This window comes from Lithobates pipiens, unplaced genomic scaffold, assembly GCF_037356315.1.
Source record: "Lithobates pipiens isolate NorthernLeopardFrog02 unplaced genomic scaffold, aLitPip1_a1.2 Scaffold_10, whole genome shotgun sequence".
Taxonomy (NCBI): domain Eukaryota; kingdom Metazoa; phylum Chordata; class Amphibia; order Anura; family Ranidae; genus Lithobates; species Lithobates pipiens.
The window spans coordinates 58,213,193-58,235,705 of NW_027507686.1; the positions used below are offsets into that span (position 1 = coordinate 58,213,193).

Consider the following 22,513-nt stretch of genomic DNA (forward strand, 5'->3'; position numbering starts at 1 on the left):
ACATCTTCACATGCCCACAAGCAATATGACAACAGCCAGCAAACAGTTATATATGTTTTTTGTTTCTATTAAACGTGACATTGGGGGATAAATTGCTCAAAAAAACTTGAGTGTTAAATGGTAATGTTAACTCATGAAATGAAAAAAAGATTAAATGCTTTAACTTAAAGTCCCTTCTATTGTTCTCAGCTTCCTCCAATTCTCCAAATTCCTTTTGTTTTATTTTTACTGCTGTGATCCAACTACCTGAGATGGACTATTGGATTTATAGTGTGCATAGAGCAGTACAAAGGGCAGCAACTAATGTGCACGGCTCTTTCCAAAACAAACAAAAGTAAGAGGAAAAGGATAGGTTTGGGAGCTCACAAAGCACATTACAAGGAGACAGAAACACTCTCTTATTCCATTATACAGTGGGTATAAAAAAGGATCACCCCCTCTTTAAAATAATCACATTGTGTTGCCTAGCAGCCTGAAAATGAAGACAGATGCAATTTTTGTTTTATCCAGCTGTATTTACTCAGTGCAACCTATAAAATCCAAGTGAAAGATATAACACCAACATGTCAGAATTTTTTTTTTTTTTTCATTGTAAAAACAAAATCACTGAGTTGGAAAAAGGATCACCCCCTCCTAAAAATGACTTTTAAACTCAATCAGTTGTAGATAATCACGATTCAGTGGAACACAAAGCCATTTGACTTTCAACTGTGATCAGCTGTGGACATTTTGATTAGCTTAGCATTAAAAGAGCTTGCCTGGAGCATTTCAGTCCCTGGTAGTGCAGCTGAAGCAAACATTCAACTATGGGTGGCTTGAGCTATTTTACAAAGAAGAATGTGCAAAAAAATGCATTCTTTAGATGTGCAAAGCTGGTAAAGACATCCCCAAAAATACTTGACTTGCAGCTGTAATTGCAGCGAAAGGTGGTTCTACAAAGTATTGACTCGGGGGGGCTGAATATAAATGCACGTCACACTTTTCACATATTTACAGGAAAACCTTGGATTGTGAGCATAATTCGTTCTGGAAACATGTTTGTAATCCAAAGCACCCGTATATAGAAGTAAATTTCCTGATAAGAAATAACGGGAACTCAGATGATTTGTTCCACAACCATTTATTCATAAATCCTTCAGTTTATAGTCCATATAAAAATATTAGTAGTAATGTGACAGGTTGTGTAACCATAAAATGTCCATCCACAAATGGAAGCCTCCACAAGGAGATTAGAAGCAAAATCCAGCAGGAGCTACAGAGATTAAAAGGGAAGAGAGGCGCCTCTAAGTGTAGCAATATGGTTACATTTAATGAAGGTACAACATTTAGCAACTCACATGGTTGATGATTAAAAGAGGCTCAGCTAAGTATGCAGGTATTCGGGGTAAAGCTGTCCACATAGACTGTCCTCCGCACCATCCACTCTCACTGCTGTCAGTCAGCATTCATGACCGGGAAGACTACCCTGCAGTAGAGCGATCTTAAAGCGAGGCTTGAATCGCTCGTGGAGCACAGCGTGGAAGTGATGACGTTGATGGTGGTGCGAAGGACGGTGTATGTGGACAGCTTTACCCCGGATGTCTGCATACTTAGATGTGTCTGTTTTAATCATCAACTACGTGACTTGCTAAATGTTGTACCTTCATTAAATGGAACCATATTGCTACACTTAGAGGCGCCTCTCTTCTCTTTTGTACTCTGTTGTGATGTGACGCTACTTTTATATCAAGACAACGCTTGTTTATCAAGTCAAAATTTATAAAACAAAAACACTCTCAGACTATGTTACTTTCAATCCGAGGTTTACTGTATTTGTAAAATAATTTTGAAAAACATTTATCATTTTCCTTTCACTTCACAATTATGTGACACTTTGTGTTATTATATCACATAATATCCCAATAAAATACAATTAAGTTTTTGGTTGTAACAGGACAAAAATGTGAAATTTCAAGGGGTGTGAATACTTTTTCAAGGCACTGTATGTGTGTCAGAAATGCAATACAGATACCCATCCAAATAACACCATTCCTACAGTAAAGCATGGAGGTGGTTGGATCCTGTTTTGGGGTGTTTTCTTTGCAGCTGGGACTGGAGCACTTGTCAGGATAGAAGGAAAAATGGACAGGGCAAAATACCATCAAATTCTTGAGGAAAATCTGCCACCCCCTGCCAGAAAGTTGTCAAGGGGAAGAAGGTTTACCTTCCAACATGACAATGACCCAAAGCAAACAGCAAAAATGAACACACAGCAGTTGAAAGAGAAAGGTGAATTTCCTTGCATGGCCTAGTCAGAACCCAGACTTAAACCCCATTGAAAATCTGTGGAATGACTTCAAGACTGCAGTCTGCAAATGTTCACCATCACATTTAAATAAACTTGAGCCATTTTGCAAATAAAAGTGGGCAAATATTGCAAAGTCTAGATGTACAACGTTAATAGAGACTAGGGATGAGCCGAACACCCCCCTGGTTCGGTTCGCACCAGATCCTGCAAACATACCTAAAATTTGCATGAACTTTAGAACCCTTTTAAAGTCTAATTTTAAAGGCTTATATGCAAGTTATTGTCATAAAAAGTGTTTGGGGACCTGGGTCCTGCCCCAGGGGATATGTATCAATGCAAAAAAAAGTTTTAAAAATGTCATTTTTTTAAGGAGCGGTGATTTAATAATGCTTAAAGTGAAAGAATAAAAGTGTAATATTCCTTTAAATCTGCGTTTTTGCTGCCGTTTTAAAAACCACACCTAAGAATGCAGGACTTTTCAAAACACGCCATACCTGTGAAGAGTCCCAATGATTTTATAGGATTGTATTTTTTGTAGCAGTTTTAGCATGGTAAAAAAACAGCAAAAACCCATCTGTATCAAACAGCCTTATTGTATCGCCCCCTTAACTAAGTCCTATCTCAATCCAGCACTGTGCCTGCCTCTAGTGGCTCTCTCCTCTCTCTCTGCTGACAATGGCTTATACTGCTATTAATCAAATCCTGTGAGCAGAGAGCAAGGGGGAGGGGTTGAGCAGCACTGTGTGTGTCAATAAATGCACACAGCCCCGCTCAGGATTGAGCCCGTGGGTGCGCACCCATAAGAAGTGGCTTTCTATTGTGGTGCGTTGAGAAGAGGAATGCCCCATACACACGGTCGGAAATTCCGATGGAAAATCCGATCGTGTGTGGGCTCTATCGGACTTTTTCAGTCTGATTTTCTGACACACAAAGTTTGAGAGCAGGATCTAAAATTTTCCGACAACAAAATCTTTTAAATTCTGATCGTGTGTAGACAATTCCAACGGACAAAGTGCCACGCATGCTCAGAATAAACTAAGAGACGAAAGCCACTGGCTACTGGCCCGTTTATACTCCCGAAGTATGTGTTTGACGTCACCTCGTTCCGATCGATCAGATTTTCCGACAACTTTGTGCGACCGTGTATATGCAACACAAGTTTGGCCCAAAATCCGTCCGAAAAAGAACGGACAGATTTTGTGGTCGGAATTTCCGACCGTATGTATGGGGCAGAAGAGCCTGGAGTGCCTCCAGGGTACCCCAGAAGAGGAGGTTCAGGGCTGCTCTGTGTAATACCATTGCACAGAGAAGGTAAATATAACATTTGCTTTTTTCCCCAGAGTAAATTACCTTTTACAAATCCTTTTAAATCAATGTTTTTGCGTAGCATTAGGCAGGAGCATTGTCATGTCTCCACATGCGTTTTGTGTTGATATGAATTTTTAATGTGTTTTCACTTTGAGATTCAGAGTAAACAGCCATTGGCAAATACTTGTTAATACCTGTTACCAACAAATTAATATGCATGCTACACAAAGTGCAGAAAAATGTACATGCCGCAGCCCTAAGTTGAACACAGACACTATTTTGATTATGGCAAAGTTGATCAATGCATTGTAGCATGTTGCAATTTGTGCATTAACAACACCAACAATGTAAAAGGTCCATAAGGTGGGTTCACACTTATGCGATTCCAGACATCGCATGTGATTCACACTGCATTGCTGTGCACATTACATGCAATGTCTGTGTGATGTGAATTCAACCATACAGATTGGTGCGAGGACCCTTTTTTTGGTCTGCGCTGGAATCGAATCGCATGAGTATATAGACCCATGCAATCCGATTCCATAGTTCACACTGCATTCTATGAACCAACTTTCTGTTGACACTCGCGGCATCGGTTTGCAGCTGTCAGTATGAACTGCCTGAGAGTCCGATGCCATGCGGGAACCCGCACAGGAATCGCACTGGTTACCGCATCGCACCAGTGTGACCCAGGACTAAAGGGAACCCGGGGGGCAAACATTCTAGACAACAAAAACTATGTTTTGAAAGTGAAAAAAATGAAAATAATTGGACGTAGCTTATTTCCTATAGTTACAACCGTGTTGTGTCATATTTGGCAACTCTTCTATATGACTCATGACTGTGTGTCGGCGTTGGCTTCATCTGAGCTTCTCTTACCCAGAGGCCACTGAAATTCTGTTTAAACATAATACTTGTGTACAGAAATCCAAAGACCATAACAATGATATCTTTACAATCTGTATGAGATATTTTTGGGCATTATCTAGGGATGGCATCTAGACTGTGATGCTGGCTCTGTGGCTCATAATTGAAACATTCTCGTAAGCATAGCTCCCAACTATCCCTGATTTCGAGGGACTGTCCCTGATTTATAGCAATGTCCCTCTGTCCCTCATTTTGGTCGGATCTATATAGTTGTATAAAAAGTTCATTATACTTTTAAAAAGTGTTTCCCAGTGCTAAACCTTTCACCCAAATTCTAAATTGCTGCATTTGTAAAATGTAAAAGCCAATATAAAGGAATAGTAGTGGTAAAAAAAAGTCCTTTTGGATTTAATTGACCTTTTTTTTGGTTAAGTCTCCTTTAAGGGGGTGTGACAGGAGGCGTGTCTTATATACACATACATTTGCTAGTAGGCGTCCCTCTTTCCCATCTAAAAATGTTGGGAGGTATGATGTAAGTCCAGATTCTGTGCAGTTCTTGGCTGTGTTCGCACATTTCTGACACAGATCAGCACTGTAATAAATGTTGTAGATACTGTATGCAGGGCCATCTTTAATATGGATTGGACCCTGGGCAAACGTTTCCTTGCCCCCCCCCCCCCCCCATACAATTTCACTCTCCACCTGCTTTGAGACATACAATAATTAGCAGCTAGACTTAAAATCAGTTTACTGTATCAGATCGATTGCGATTGGTTGCCAGAGATTACAGTGTATCATTACCGCTCACTGATTGGTTGCTAGAGGTTACAACACACATTACAGCTCACTGATTAGTTGCAAGATGATACAGCACATGATTTCTGCTTGTTGATTGGTTGCTAGAGATCACTGTACAGTAATACTGCTCACTGATTGGTTGCTAGAGGTTACAACACACATTACGGTTCACTGATTAATTGCTAGATGTTACAGCACATGATTTCTGCTTGTTGATGGGCTGCTAGAGTTTACTGTACAGTAATACTGCTCACTGATTGGTTGCTAGACGTTACAGCACATCATCTTCTCACTGCAGGGGGCATGATATACATAGGAATGGTGCCTTTATTTACATATCTATGCCGCTGGATGCAGCTATTTACATATGAATGCTGCTGCTATTTACATATGAATGGATGTTATTTACATGTAAACACAGGGTCTGCCGGTGAGTCATCTGTACACAATAATAGGGCAGAGCTGGGCACCATTTGTAGCAGCACTTCACACTGAGATATCAGGACACATGACGGGACTAAAACTTCAAGGGACAAGGGAATTTAAACTGGCATGATTGGCAAGAATGAGCCAGCTGCTTTGGGCCCCACAGCAATGACAGGGCCCAGGGCAGCTGCCCATTTTGCCCTGCCTTAAAGACGGCCCTGACTGTATGTGTGTGTAGGAGAGTGGGCATACATTGGTGTTCTGCATTGCCTTTCATTTTGTGTACAAAAATATCTTGCGCTGATTCAGATACCATTTTTTTTTACATAAAATACCGTTACCATAAATCAGAACTGTGCTTCCTATAGACACGTGTGTAATTATAATCAAACTGTGATACAATGCACCAATCGTGATCAAGGCCACATAGACGATTCAGTTTGGTGAGATCAGATTGTGTGATAGCAGACACCTCCACCAAGCTTCTTTTGGGCACATGCTCATACAAAAATAGACATAGTGACAACCCTGGCGGCATGGAAATCTCTCTCTCTTGTGAGTGCTACCAAGCCACTCCCTACACGTTTTGGTGTATTGCCATCATCAGAGGCGCTTTCCTGGTGTCCCTGATAATGCCAGAACAACAAAATGCATAGGGAGTGGCTTGATAGTGTAGCAGTCCCCCCAACCTCTAAGTGCCTGATGGTGACCCCCAGAGTCAGGGAGAGCTGACATTCCTCCTCGGGGTGCAGGTTACTAGCATAGTGGGTGTAGTGCAAGATGGAAAGATGGATGGCAGTCACTTAAAAAATAACAAAGAGAGGTTTTATTTCTCATAATGGGAACAGGAGAGAGAGGGTTAAGGCACGGGACACCCTTAGGCAAATATAATAGCAACTTGGCAGACTCTACAGGCAAAAATAGAACTAGGCAGACAGCAATACAGAAAAACGGCCTTTAAGCTGATTGCAGTGATCTGTATTTGTAGCGCCTGTCTCCTATAGCAACGACTTAATTCACAGTATCCCACTGTAGATCTTCAAGCTTGGCTCCCAGCTACCCGCTGTACTCTTCAAGCTTCACCCATGCTACCATCCGGGCTACTGGACTCACAGCTACCCGCTGGATCTCTCAGGCTTGACCCGCGGCTACCCACTGTACTTATCTTCAAGCTCTACTTACAGTGTAGCACCCCCTGTGTACAGTAGATACATTTAGTTGAGCTCCTTTTGTAGCCAAGGGAGCCAGGGTTAATTTGTATAGAGTTCGTTTGGCAGAACTCCAAGGGCTGAGTCTCTGCCGCCTCCCCCTGACTTCTAGAACTGCTGGAGAGTTCTGGAACTAAGAGGGCGGAGGGGCTGAGATGACTCCTGAATATTTATGAAATCTCCTTCAATCTCTAGGTGAAGACTGCCCAGAAGGTGAAGAGACAGCCCATACATAGTCTGGAGCCTGGCCATGTGGGAGCAGAGTCCAGGGTCCATTTGCCTGTAGGGGCGGAAGAAAGAGGCCAGCAAGAGCCAGAAAGAGAGACAGAGAACAACAGAGGAAGCCTCATATGCTTTCATCTTCAGCTAGGAATAGCTGGGAGCCATTGGGACCTGTCCAGCAGATGGCCTGTTTAGCAGTCACCGCATGACCTACAAGATATTTCAAAGGGACTGAGTGAGTAGCTTGAGTGAGTAGCTGAAACCACTACACCCCAGAGCCTATAGAGGAGAAGCAGCCAGGTCCAATCTCCAGCTACCTATCTACAGATGGACAGCTTAGAGCCACTTAAAGCTAGCACAGCTACCCTACACCTCTTTTGTGGGGATTTTAAGGAGGAGCCAGGTGCCTTGGCATTTTCCCACAGAAGAAAAGCCCCTGCATTCAGTGTTGTGAACTCTTTTCTTTACCAGTCGAGCTGATCCATCTGTCCTATGGGATGCCCTTGTGATTTTTGGTAACAGATACAGTTTCAAGTCCTCAAAATTCGAAATTCAAAATACTAACAACTACGTACAAAACCATCCACAGTTTAGCCCCCAGCTACATCACTAGTCTAGTCTCTAAACACCAACCTACTCGTTCTCTTCGTTCCGCTCAAGACCTCCTGCTCTCTAGCTCCCTCGTTACCTCCTCCCATGCTCCCCTCCCGGACTTTTCCAAAGCCTCTCCAATCCTATGGAATGCCCTACCCCAATCTGTCCGCTTATCTCCTACTCTATTAGCCTTTAGATGATCCCTGAAAACCCTTATCTTCAGAGAAGCCTACCCTACCCACACCTAACAACTGTATTTTCATTTTCTCCATCAGCTCATCCCCCACAGTTATTACCTTTTGTTTCCACTTGACTCTCCCTTCTGGATTGTAAGCTCTAACGAGCAGGGCCCTCTGATCCCTCCTGTATTGATTTGTATTGTAAGTGTACTGTCTGCCTCCATGTTGTAAAGCGCTGCGCAAACTGTTGGCGCTATATAAATCCTGTATAATAATGATTAATCCCCTAATAAGTCAAAAACAAAACAAAGCACCCTGGACTGGTTTTTGAAACTTGAGCGAATGGTGGCGAATCCCTGTTGCCTGGCTGTGCATGCAGAGGGAAAACTCAAAAATCCAGCGGCCCTTTGCGGGACAGCACTACACCAGTATTACAATTTTTTACCATAGTTCTGCTTACCTGTCATTAAGTTCAGACAAAGATAAAAGTTTTATCAGGACATCGGTACGCGTGGGTCCATAGGTGGATTTATAGACCTGCTCTGTGCTTGTGTCCACCACAAAGTAGCTCTTCAGATCCTCTTTTCTTATCCGGGGCAGAGGCATTTCTGACAGCAGGGGGGTCCAGTCCACATACAGCAGAGGATGCTATGGAGATCACAACTGCAAATCTATCTACTACATGATCCCAGATGAGCTCCGTAAAGGTAGAAGGCGAAAACCAAGAGGCTAAAAAAATAAAAATAAATCTCAATATTTCTAAACAAGACAATCACACCTTACAATTGAAGGAGAAGAAAGAGTTAACATGACTAAAACTTTTAAGATTTAACCCTTACAACAGTCACACTCAAGAAACTAGCCCATGTAAACTTCCACATCAATAAAATGTATTGCAATTTATTTGAAAGACATCCCAGCACAGTAAAGGCTTGTTCACACTTGTTTTTCTCTCTGAAGAGCGATCCACATTTGAATCACTCTTCAGAGAGCATTTGACAGGTGGTGAGGTGGTGTTGTATTGCCGACTCACATCCTGTGTTAACCCCCTGAACTACACATGCATTGCTTGTGGTTTCTGAGCATTTCCGTTCACTCGAAAGGGTCATGTAGAGCAGACAGTGGCGCAACAGGTGGTATAATTCCTGACGCAGCATATGTACACCCATGACTGCTGCCTCTGCATCTAAAGGGGTAGCGATTGAGAAGTGGTAAAAGTGCAGCTCAACTGCAGGGTTTTACTGCCTCCAATTACTAGGGTGAACAAGCCCTAAGAGGGCAGGTGAAAGTACTGCAAGGAAGTAAATGGCCCACTAAACTCTGGTTTAAAGTAGTTGTAAACCTAAGATATGAAATATGAACAAAGGATATCCCTCTATAGCGTGTGCCTTAATCCAGAGCACTATGTGTCATTTCTGACTCATTCCTCTGCTATCAGCATATGTTTTCCTGACCCAAGGAAAAATGGTGACTGGGGAGGGAGCTCCAGCACGCAGCCTGTGATTGACAACCTCAGCTCTGTTCCTGTGTGCTGTGTGAAGGAGGGTGTGTCCCTTCCCACCTAACTGAGCTCTGCAGAGTGATGTTTAAGATCTTCACCGCCTTTTTTTCTGACATCTCAGACAAGCTTTATAAATTCTGGACTTTGAATGGCTGTAGAGAAGGGAAGATGGAAGATAAACAGGTCAGCTACGATGGTTCGCAGGATTGAGATCGTGGCTGATGGTTGTGATGACCGCCGGCCAGGAGCGATCGCGAGCACAAGAGGCAGAACAGGGAAGTGTGTGTGTAAACACACAAATCCATGTTCTGTTCTGAGAGGAGTGACAGATCGTGTGTTCCTATTAGCTAGGAACCACGATCTGTCATTTGCTCTAGTCAGTCCCCTCCCCCTTCAGTTAAAAACACATAGCAGAACACAGGGGAGATCACTGAACAAACATCAGATTGTTAGTGCAGCAGCTCGTTTGGAGCTGTCAGTTTTTTTTTTTCCGTTCAGCCCTGCTGGGTTAAACGGCAAAAAAAAAAAAAAATTGCTAGCCTATACTAGGCTTTAAAGTAAGAAGGATATTAATTCTGTTTAAACGCTTTCTGACAAATGTGTATTTTAAAAACATTTTTGTGATATTTATTATAGCAAAAAGTAAAACATATTGTTTTTTTTTTTTTTTCAAAATTGGCGCTCTTTTTTTGTTTATAGCGTAAAAAATAAAAACGCAGAGATGATCAAATACCACCAAAAGAAGTGCATAGAGCAGTACATGGCCACAACTGCAACATGTACTGCTCATGCCAAACAAATGTAAGCAAGAGGAAAAAGAAAGGTTCAGGAGCACACAAAGGACAGTCTAAGGAGGCAGAAAAAACACAGTAAGAAATCAATATAAAAAATATATTTTAGCAGAGACCCTAGAGAATAAAATGACATTCATTGCAATATTTTATGTCACACTGTATTTGCGCAGCAGTCTTTCAAATGCAATTGTTTTGGAAAACAATTACACTTCGACTAATTCAAAAATAACTAAGCAGTAAAATTAGCCCAATTTTTTTGTATAATGTGAAAGATGATGTTATGCCAAGTAAATAGATACCTAACATGTCACACCTTAAAATTGTGCACACTCGTGGAATGGCGAAAAACTACAGTACTTAAAAATCTCCATAAAATGTTACCTGTTTAGAGTTACAGAGGAGATCTAGTGCTAAAATGATTGCTCGATTGCAGCGATAACTCATATGCGTGAGCTGAACACTGTTTACATTTGCGAGCATGACCTACGTATGTGTTTTCTTTGGCGCGCGATCACTGAGGCACTTTAAAAATGTATTTATTTATTTCTACTTATTTATTTTATTTTTTGATTTTTACACTTTCCCTTTAAAAAAAATCCTGATCACTTTTACTGCTGTCACAAGGAATGTAAACACCCAATAACAGGTACTCTTTAGAGAGGGATCCGGGGTCCATAAGACCCCCAACCCCTCCTCTGCACTTTAAAGTATTCAAAACGCTAAAATCTGCATTTTTGAATACTGTGGATTTTTTTTTAAATGGCGCCATTGGCTGCCGAGTATACAGGAAGTGGTGTTGTAACGTCGCTTCTGGGTTACTACATCAAAGATCTGATCAAAGCTGACTCCAGCTTTGTTCACGACTCCGGCCAGCCGGTGGACATGCTGGCTGGTTGCTCGGGTCTCCCGGTGGGATGCAGTGGCGGCTGTTGTTTTTTTGTGGGGGGGGGGCAAACAATCCATCCGACGCCACCCAGTTGATCTGGTCACAGACGGTCAGTCGGTTGGTGGGCCGTGTCACAGGTGGCACCCCCCCCACCTGGGTCGGTCAGTCAGTAGTCGGGGCCCCGCACTTAGCCTGACTCTTGGGCAGTGCTCCGGGCGGCAGCGGCTTCTCTCTGGGCTGCGGGAGGCTGCTGCCTTGCTTCCGCTGCGTCTCCCCCTCCTCCTTCCGGCAGCCAATCCGATCGGATCTCCTTTCAGCCAATTGGGTGAGGGGTCTCAGAAATTGCTTCCTGATTGTCCGGGAGGAGAATCAGTGTTACAATAGCCAATATTCATTTGCTATTGCCCCACAACTGGGTGGGCTTTGGGCGCAGTGCTCTGCGCCCCGAGCCCACCCTTTTTTAAAGCCTTATAGAGCTCTAATCATGTGCTTCAAAATAAAAATAAAAATCCTGATTGGAATCCATGTGTCTGGCGCCCTGCATGTAGATGAGCGGGCCAGGCGCATGGATGGGGGGGTGGCGAACAACTGGTGGGACGGGAGACCCAGGAGGAGCAGCGGAAGGCTGCGCACGGGGGGGGGGGACGACACATCAGATGTTATCACAAGAAAGCCGACCGACTGCTATAAAAATGGTACACTTTAAACGGCAACAAGCGGTGTCAATTTTACTATCCATAAGAGATGCCCTTACAGGTTACCACTGTAGATTTACGCAGGAGGTCCAGTGCTAGAATTACTGGCCATTAGAGATGCACAATTAATCATTAAAAGATAGTGATCTCGATTCAACCCTCCATATGATCTTAATTCACCATTTTCACGATTCAGGTAACAAGTGTAGAGGAGTTCACTGCTCACAGCTTATACGATGCATAGTAGTTGCAGTCATCTCTCCGGTAAAAAAAACAAACAGAAGGCGCCTCTAAGTGCAGCAAACACAAGACTTTAATTGCCCAAAAATAAAAAGTCCTGTTATCCAGAGCACCCTACATTCCTTTACCTTAGGCATCACTCTGGTACAACCACTGCAGCAAAATGACGTACAGGTATGTGATTTTGCTGGAAGTGGTTAAATCTGCTAACAGAATGCTGCTGTGTCTCCAGTGCTCCTTCATCCAGAGTTGTGTCTCACAAATACAGGATATGTGTTACTGGCCAGATCAAAAAGTGAAAATAGAGGGGAAAAAAAAAAAAGAAAACTGATGCAGCCACTACATCTACATTTTTGGCTTTGGGTTTAAAACATTTCATTTTTTTTCTTGTCGTCTGTGTCCCTGTAAGGCAGATTTACTATTGTGACACCTTGGTCACCTAGAAACCCCAAGGTACACACAAAATATAATATCGGTCTGGCTATTGCTGTCTGCATTGGGGAAATCCCGAACCTCCCTGTTCCTGATCTGTCTGCCAAACATCAAACAAAACAGAAAGTATGGAAATCTCCCTAATGGAGACACAGACAGCAATAAAAAAAAACCAACAGAGGTTTCCTTTTTCTGTCCAAGTTGTAGGCTTTAAGTAGAAACCTCAATGTAACCTCAATTTTATCTTTACATATACAGATACTAAAATGCCAAGGTCATGGCTTTAAAGAGATAGATTGACATGTGGTCTAGCATAAGAAAAGGTAATTTCCAGAGTTATCCGAAATATTTTTAAATCTAAACATTCAAGGTTCTTGTGATAACAATCTAACCCAGGTGAACCTTAAAGGGCAAGCTGAAAACATACCATCCATGAGGTTTGTTTATAGTGGTTACACGCCAGTGCAAATAATGCATGACTCTCAGCAAGTCTGCATTATGTTTAAAAGTGTTCCTGTCACTTGTTCATTTATTTATTATAGGTACCGGATTTATCGGCGTATAACACGCACCTTTTCCCCCTTTAAATCAGGGGAAAATCGCTAGTGCGTTATGTGCAGGACCGCTGCCTTGGAGGTAAAGGAGGGAACGGACGCTGCCGAAATAGACAGAGCCGAATGTACTGTGTACTCGACTAGGCTCAGTTTCGCCCAGTCCCGCCTCCTAGCATTTACGTTCCGCCATTGGACTGGTGTTGTGTTCATCATAGGAGCCGTGCCAAGGGGCATGTCTGCAAGACGATCCGAGAGGAGCCGAGTACACAGGACATCCGACTCTGTCTATCTCTGCGACTGTAACATTTAAAAACGATCATGCTGCAATTTTGAGAAAGGCTGCAGATGAACACTGTTGGGCAAAGCTGCAGATGGACACTGTTGGACAAGGCTGCAGATGGACACTGATAAGGATGCATTAATGGGCATTTAAAACTACGGGCACGTGTTATAGGCCAATAAATGCTGTACTTATATGGCGCCATCAATTTACATATATATTGTACATTCACATCAGTCCCCGCACTCAAGGAGCTTATGACCTAAGGTCCCTAACTCACATTCATACTGTACATATAAATAGCTCCCAACTGTCCCTGATTTCAAGGGACTGTCCCTGATTTGGAGCAATACCCCTTTTTCCCCCTTATGTGTCCCTCATTTTGGGCTGATCTATATAGTTGTATATAAAATGTACTTTTTATCTAAAAAGTGTTTTCCAGTGCTAAATCTTTCATCTGATTTTTAAATTTCTGCATTTGTAAATTCCAAAAGCCAATATAAAGGAATAGTAGTGGTAAAAAAAGCATTTGTGGGTTCAATCAATTTAGTTTTTTTGTACAATTCTCCTTTAAGGGGGCGTGGCAAGGGACGTGTCCTATGCCTGCATACTTTTGCTGATAGGTGTCCCTCATTCCCATCTCAAAAAGTTGGGAGGTATGCATACACATACGTGGGCCAATTTACCTACCACCATGTCTTTGGAGTGTGGGAGGAAACTCACACAGGTGCTTGGAGAACATACAAACTCCAGGCAGGTAAGGATGTGGTTGGGATTCGAACCGACTACCCTAGTGCTGCTGGTGGACGTGCTAACCACTTAGCCACTGTGCTGCTCATGGTGCAGGAGGGGATTATGGTTTTCAAGTCCCACACAACGGGGTTTTTACATTTTTAGTATTTTTAATGGGACTGCGACATTGCGGCGGACAGATCGGACACTTTTGACACTTTTTTGGGACCACTGACATCTATACAGTGATCAACGCTAAAAATAGCCACTGATTACTGTATAAATGTCATTGGCAGGAAAGGGGTTAGTACTAGGGGGTGATCAAGGGGTTAAGTGTGTGTCCTAGGGAGTGATTCTAACTGTCTGGGGTAGGAGACCGATCGTTGTTCATACTTAGTATGAACAACAGATATGGCTCCTCTCCCCTGACAGAATGGAGATCTGTCTGTTTACATTAACCTCCGTTCTGTCTCTGTATGGAGCAATCGTGGGTGTCTGGTGGACATTGTGACCACTGGGCATGCTCAACGGCTCCTTTATGGTGCGTGCACCACCTAATGGTCTTAAAGAGGCCAACGTACAGCTACGATGGCTGGCCCAGGGGAGCCAACCTGCTGCAGTATAATGACGGCGGCTGGTCAGGAAGCAGTAAAATTAAAATGTCAGGGCTGTACAACCCCCCTCCTGAAATTTCCCTTTTTGGAAAGTAGACGCCACAAGGTGATCATATACTTTGCCATTTTTTTTGGAAATGAAAGAAACTTGCTTATATTAAGGTGGTTAAAACATGGAGCTTAGTAGTAATGCACTAGATACAATGCATACAGGTCATACACAGAGGGAGCAGGAGGAGAAGGGTGTTACAGGTCACATACCCTGGTCCAGGAGGCTGAAGATGAGGGGTTACATGCAGTTCACGGAAGAGAAGCTCAGTGCATAGGAGAGGATGGGGGTGAAAGGGTTAAACAAAGTTACAAAACATCTGTTGCGGCCTCTGCATTTTATCTGGAAAAAATGAATGACTCATTAATTCATTAGTTCCTCTTTCCTCCCCTTCCCTTGTTGTAAGACTGCACAATTTGCAACATATTGGTTGAAATGACTGGTCTGGTGATAGGAGCTTTTCTTTGCCCATTCATAATGACCTCCCCACCTGGTCTCTTAAAAGAGAAGTTCAGAAATTAAAAATAAGGAACAAACATACTCCCCTAGATGTGCAGTCAATATGAAGGGCGCCAACCTCAAACTCTTATATCTCACATTTAATGATATAAGGTCGCTGCCCCTTTTATAGTGCAAAAAACACTACACAATAAACCAATGAAAAAAAGTAAGAGTATAAAAGTAATGCCACATACACACAACTGGACTTTTCGACGGACTAGGTCCAACGGTCTTCCCGACGGACTTTCAGCGGAGGTCCGATAGATTTTCTGAACGCAACAGACTTGGCCACACACGACCGGACTAAGTCCATTTGAAAGTCCGTTCATTTTGAACGTGATGACGTAAACGGGACTAAACAAGGAAGTTCAATAGCCAGTAGCCAATATCTGCCCTTGCGTCGTATTTGGTCCGTCGGACTAGCACACAGACGAACGGTTTTCCCGATTTTTAGTCCGTCGGACTTGAGTCCGTCGGATAGATTTAAAACATGTTTTATTTCTAGGTCCGTCAGACTTTTGGGAAAAAAAGTCAGCTGGAGCCCACACACAATTGAATTGTCCGACGGATTCTGGTCCGCTGGACCAAGTCTGCCAAAAAGTCAGATCGTGTGTACATAAGTGCGGCATAAGAGTATATATTTTATTTGGTTAAATAGGGCAGCTCCTTACTTTTTTTAATTGATACTCGCCTAGATGGCTGAAGCAGCGATCCAAAGCTGCAGCTGTCCCCCACCCGCTCTGTTCTCCGGTCCACTCTGAGTACGGTAACTGGATCATGGTGACGTTGGATGCCTTGAGGATGGGAGCGACAGGCTCAGGAGGGGCTGAGCCAGCTGCCAATCAGGCATCTGGGTTGATCCCAACATTATTGTTGGGATTCCTGCAGAACCTGGACCGGCTCTGTAATGCCAGCCGGCAGAGGGCTTTAGTCTGCTGTCAGCAGAATCTGGATCACAGGAGTGCAGAACTAAGTGCTACCCACTGCAAAGGATAGTTTTCAATTTTTCTGGAGTGGGGATTTAAGCTGGCCATTGACAGGTAGTCTACACACAAATGAGGTGAATGGAGGAACTCCACTTCTGGGACATCGTACGGCTGTAACCGATTGGCTGCAGCAAATGATCGAGAAATGTTTTCCTTCGGTAGAAGTTGATCAAACAACCAACTTGCCCTTGTCTCCGATCGGGCAGTGATAACCACACGCTCATCAAATTTTGATTGGTCCATGGGCAGCTTTAGAGCTATGGAGTTCAGGTTACAAGTAATAAAGGGCAGGTTAAGTATGTAGAGGGAGGTTAATTATTATGAATGTAAAAATAAAAATCTATAAAAAAATAAAAAAAAGAGTACATTTTAATTGTTCCGCCATGCCCAGTGGCCACCATGCAACTAATTTCCTTCTACTGCACCTTATTTTATATTTATGGCGTATGCACAAATATCTGTCCTGCAAAGTGCTTGGCTTATCTGCCTATAAATGAAAGTAAACTGTAGGCTGTTAACTGGCTTACATCCAAGTTACAAGGCAGCGTGATTTAAACTCATGATTTGCATTACTCATGTGGAATGTGATTGCTTACGCACTAGTGTCATCATCTCGTATTCTACTATCCATACAGACCATCAGCACGGGATGGAGATCTGTCAGCAGACAATTGTTACTGCTGTTATGTCTAGTTAGAAAACATGCCATCATATACGTACGTACCTGTAAAGCCCCATACACACCATCAGTTTTTCTGCTGAGTTTTTCCTTCAGGTTTACCAAAACTATGTAGAGCAAGGGCCTGCCTGATTGCATACAAATTGAAACTCCAAACGTTTGACCTCATATTGTATGGTTTTGGTAAATCTGAAGGAAAAACTCAGCAGAAAAACTGATAGTGTGTATGGGGCTTAAGGCTTCCAAAACATGAGCACTGAATCTTAATGAAAATCTTAATGAAAATCCAGTGCTTGGATAACATCTGTTCTCTGAATAAATATAAAACATTGTCTTGGGTGTAGGGGTACTCAAAAGTAGGGGTGACCCAAACCTGGTTCCCAACAAACGCAAGCTTATCCCTACTCAAATGAACGATTGGTGGGATTGAGATGAAGATCATGGGTCAATGTTGCAGCAATTATTCATTTACATTGCAAAGAATATATGCAAAAGCTTTTATGTTTCATTAATCAGATTTAATAAAATAGAGCAAGCACCGAGTTGGGCAGCATTGCCAATTCTAGGGGTTGCCAAACTTTTCAATATGAGGGCCACATAATATATATGTTATAAATATTCACAGATCAAAAAAAATAGCTTTTTAAATGAATAATAAATTAATTAATACATATTACTTTAATATTTTTTTTTGGAATCAGCATGATAGGATTAGGAAAAAAAGGAGAAAGACCTTCAGTAAAGCAAAATCCTCTATACATCAGAGCTCCCTTAACATCACGGTCCACCTTAGCAGTCCACCCTTTACATCTTAGTCCCAATTAAAATCAACCGGTAAATCAGGGTCCCCATCAGAGTCCTCCTTACATCAAGGTCCCCGCTGGAGTCCCATCTTTCATCAGGGTGCCTGTCAGAGTCTCCTAACCATTGTATTTATGCTTACAGCATAGCTGTAGCAGTGTAGCAGCAAGGTGGTACGCAGAGCAAGTTTGAACAAGGAAGTTCCATCCTCCTCTGAATGTTGGGGCAAGCAGCTCATTGGAGGTCCTAGCAAACCAACAACAAAGTGCAGCAGTGGAAAAGGGAACCTGCCCGGGATAATGCAGGGGTTTGGGGGGGTGGAAATGGAGACCACTTTAGCAGAATCCTCTGTAATTCTACCCCTGCGGGACCCACTCGATTTTGATTGGTTCTTTACCAAGTGTTGATGCAGAGGCAACCAGGCACAAGGCATTTTACACAATCTATGGATGAATAAATAGGCCAGGGTAAGTAGTCTGGGGGATTTATTTTATGTATTTTTATTGCTGAATAACTTGGGCAGTGAGACAAGTGGCATGGGATACCACAGGGACACTAAATAACAAGAGGACACTTCAACTTCTCTACAAAGTCTTTGGGTAAAGGACAGTAGAGGTAGCTGAAACTAAGTTATTGTAAAAGCCCACCATCAGAACAGTCACAGAGGTCCTTCTTAAGAAAAGGGAAACCGCACACAGTCACTAGAGCTCTGCATTCAGGTCATACTCATGATTCCACAGGATCACCAGCTGCCTCTTTCCGATATCCACCGGGCACTCTTCAGTGAGGGAAAAATAAGGCTCACAATGCCACAGAACAGCTGGAAACCTTCTTCCAACTTCCATTGTGCACTCTTTTGTGACCTCTTCAGATCAAGGTTCCAGACTAAAGTCTTTAAATATGCCCCCTAGCTATGGTAAAGCTTGGACCTTGGTGAGCATATATTCCAGCATTCCAGAAACCTCCTCTTAGGGACAGGCTCCTGCAGGACTGGATCCCAGAACCCACATTAACTCCTAGTCCAGGCCTCTGACTATTTATGGGTTCTCCAGCCACCTACTGAGCACACCTCCCCAAGGATTGACTGGGTCCCCATAAATATTCAGACTGCCCTTCTGCATTTATTCTCACTGAGATTCCAAAACCTTCTAGAATGCAGGGAGAAATAATCAGACCAGCAGTCTGTGAAATGCTAAGCAGGCTAAAGCAATCAACCACTCCACTGGCTACAGAGATGCCAGACTAAATTGACCTAGCTAACTAGGAGGGTACTACACCTCAGTCAGTGCACCTCAGCTGTGGGCTGGATAAAATCTTGTAGCTCGTCAGTTGTGGTCATACTCTGGAAACCCCGGCCTACTCAATATAGAAGAAAACTGAAGAGTGAGGTGATCCTTAAATACTCATATTCTTTTTATTGATGAAAAACAGTACATCAGAATGCACAAAAAGACAGGTTCATCCACCTTTCATGAAGGTAAAATTCAGGAAAACTATTTTTGTACGTTCTGATGTAGTATTTATTATTGCATTAAAAAGAATGAACGTTTAAGGTGTGCTTGTTGGTTCTTAGTGTATATATATATATATATATATATATATATATAGCCACACAGAGAGTCTATGACATCAGTACATTGAGTCATTCACTAGTGGCAAGCAACAAGTGAAGTCAAAACTATACTGCTTACTTCCTCCAAGTCAGAGACTCTAAACATTATATAATCAGACAGTTAGCAAGCCAAGCATCTAGCCTGTTCAGAATATTGTAAAAAATGTTAGCCAAATATTTATTTTGTGATCAAAATTTTCTTAAAAATGGCACCAGCAATGTATTTGCTGGTTTTCTTCTCTATTTGATGTACGACTGCCTGTGTCTTGTAAGTTATCGATATCAAACTTCAATCTCTATACGCTATATTACCAAATGTATTGGGACGTCTGCCTTTACACACACATGAACTTTAATGGCATCCCAGTCTTAGTCCGTAGGGTTCAATATTGAGGCCCATCATTTGCAGCTATGACAGCTTAAACTCTTCTGGAAAGGCTGTCCAAAAGGTTTAAGCGTGTGTCTATGGGAATTTTGACCATTCTTCTAGAAGCGCATTTGTGAGGTCAGGCACTGATGTTAGACAGAAAGGCCTGGCTCGCAGTCTCTGCTCTAATTCATCCCAAAGGTATTCTATTGGGTTGAGATCAGGAGGCCAGTCAAGTTCCTCCACCCCAAACTCACTCATCCATGTCTTTATGGACCTTGCTTTGTGCAGGGGTCCAAATCATTTGGTGGAGGGGGATTATGGTGTGGGGTTGCTTTTCAGGGGTTGGGCTTGGCCCATTAGTTCCAATGAAGGGAACTCTTAAGAAGTCAGCATACCAAGACATTTTTGGATCATGCGCCCAACTTTGTGGGAACTTTTTGGAATGGGCCCTTCCTGTTCCAACATAACTGCACACCAGTGCACAAAGAAAGGTCCATAAAGACATGGATGAGTGAGCTTGGGGTGGAGGAACTTGACTGGCCTGCACATAGTCCTGACCTTAACCCACTAGAACACCATTGGGATGAATTAGAGCAGAGACTGAACTAGGCCTTCTCATAGACACACTTCTAAATCTTGTGGACAGCCTTCACAGAAAGAGTTTAAGCTGTTATAGCTGCAAAGGATAGGCCAACTCAATAATGAACCCTACGGACTAAGACTGGGATGCCATTAAAGTTCATGTGTGTGTAAAGGCAGGTATCCCAATACTTTTGGTAATATAGTGTATCTCACTGCAGTCATATGTCGTAACCTTTAAAATGTTGAATAACATTTTTTTTTAAAGAGAAAATTAGCACCAGCAATGTATTTGCTGGATTTCCAATGCTTTAATTGAAATGTCTTAGAAATGTTGTTTTCTAATAAAATTTTACTTATTTTTTCTGGTACTCCTAAAGACCAAATAAAAAAAAATATGATTATGCTAGTTGCTTAGCATAATTATGCCTGGAGGGCAGTTCTGATTTATTAGGAAGTTTCAAATATTTAACACATTTTTCAGTTGAATTGGTTTCTTCTAAAAGTAATTTCTTCCTCTTTGCACTACACACACACACTTCTCCATAGTTTGGCATTTCCAAACATCTTTACAGTTATTTATAAACCACCAAAAATAAAAAGCAGCTTATACAAAGTTCTAGGAATGGAAAGTCCATATATAATGAAGAAATTGTGGTGAGACTAACCCAAATGAGAAAAGTCCAGCAGAAAAGTTGCACCGCAGTTAGGAAAGTTCCTCCTGGTTCCCTTCATTGAATATACAGCAATTTATTACATCTGGTCTGGGATCCCCCCGAAAAATACAGTAACCAGTGATAATTATTTTTATGTTAAATTACAGAAAAGATATACTGCTCTCTGGCTATTTTTTGCTGCTTGTGTTTGCTGTAGATGTTTTCATTCACTTTTATTCTGGATTCCCATTTTAAGGGCTGTCAAAGGAACAGATGTCCCGATTGGAGGATGTCCCCACTCTCCATACTCTACAACTCCAAAACTTGGATCTCCCATCACTTTGTGAGTGACAATGGTCACCAGTATAAATAAAATGGTAAGTAATGCCGCATACACACAACCGGACTTTCCGTCAGAAAAGGTCCGACTGAATCATTCCGTCGGATATTACGATCGTGTGTGGGCTTCATCTGACTTTTCTGACAGAATTCATTTCTATTGGGAAAACCATTTGTCTGTATGCTGGTTCGACAGACCAAGTACGATGCAAGGGCAGCTATTGGCTACTGGCTATAGAAATTCCTTTTCTAGTCCCGTCGTATGTCATCACGTTCAAAACGAACGGACTTTGGTCCGTTCGTGTGTAGGCAAGTCTGCTTGGTCGGAATTCCGTCGACACTCTGTCGGGAAGACCGTCGGACCTTTTCTGCCAGAAAGTCCAGTCGTGTGTACGTGGCATTAGTCTACCTGGCGGGAACATACAGTGCAATATAAACCCTCCCCTGCCAAAACCAAAAAAAGATAGCCCCTACACTTTAAGCACTTATCACTTTAGAGGTTCAATTTATAAATATCTTGCAAAGTTCATACCGGATTTACACATATTCTAATAAAGTCGAATCAGAAAATGTGTGAAATCTTGTGCGAAATTGTGCAAACTTGTGTGAAACTTTTATGGGTAAACCTCCTAAAGTGTGTGGAATTAGCAAAAATAAAAACAAAATCACATCTCTCCAATAAACACACATTTCCCGTTTTTTGTCTGCTAAAAAAACGCTGCACTACAAAACAATGCCTGTTAATCCTGCTAGAAATCCAGTGAGCTCCTAATTTCCTGCAGTGGGGCAACAAAGCTGCTCCTGCTGCACTTCTTGCCCAGGCCATGTTTTCAGCACTCACGGAGCTCTCTCTACTGGACTACAGATTACCTCCCCTCAAGTTCATACCTAGGGCATTAGGCACCCAGAGCTGATCCTATATCTGGCAATCCCCCCACAGATCCTATATTTGGCATCCCCCAACGGGTTTTCATCATACAAATTACCATACCTAGGTAGATTTCAGGCCCATGTCTGTGAGGTTACCATCACCAAGGTGAGTCAGTTTTTACAGGTTCAAGTTTTCAGGCTTTGATGATTGTTTTGCACTAATGAAAATATGGATTAATAGTAGGGATTTTTCCATAGGGGTTGTCCTAGGATGGCATTCACCAGGTGGTATACTCTAGGCCAGTGAGTGGTCTCCAAATTGCAGCCAAGGGGCCAGATGTGGCTCTTTGCTTAGCTTTATCCGGGCCTTGGGGCAGTAGTGTTCCCTCCAAGAAAAGGCACTATTCTTCCCACTGACACCAATGGCAGGGCATTATTTTGGCCACTGACACCA

General features: G+C 42.5%; 1 protein-coding gene across 2 annotated transcripts in view; it reads right to left on the bottom strand.

Annotated features, from left to right (window-relative positions):
* LOC143930856 (receptor-interacting serine/threonine-protein kinase 2-like) overlaps positions 1-22,513 on the bottom strand; it is an 89,287-nt gene that overhangs the window by 61,138 nt on the left and 5,636 nt on the right. The window contains exon 1 of one of the 2 annotated variants that reach the window (XM_077455504.1): positions 8,350-8,536. In XM_077455504.1, the coding sequence (XP_077311630.1) occupies positions 8,350-8,495 (146 nt within the window). In that variant the 5' untranslated portion in view covers positions 8,496-8,536. Of the gene's footprint in view, positions 1-8,349; positions 8,619-22,513 lie in introns of those variants that run through there. The other variant, XM_077455496.1, reaches the window with a different exon arrangement.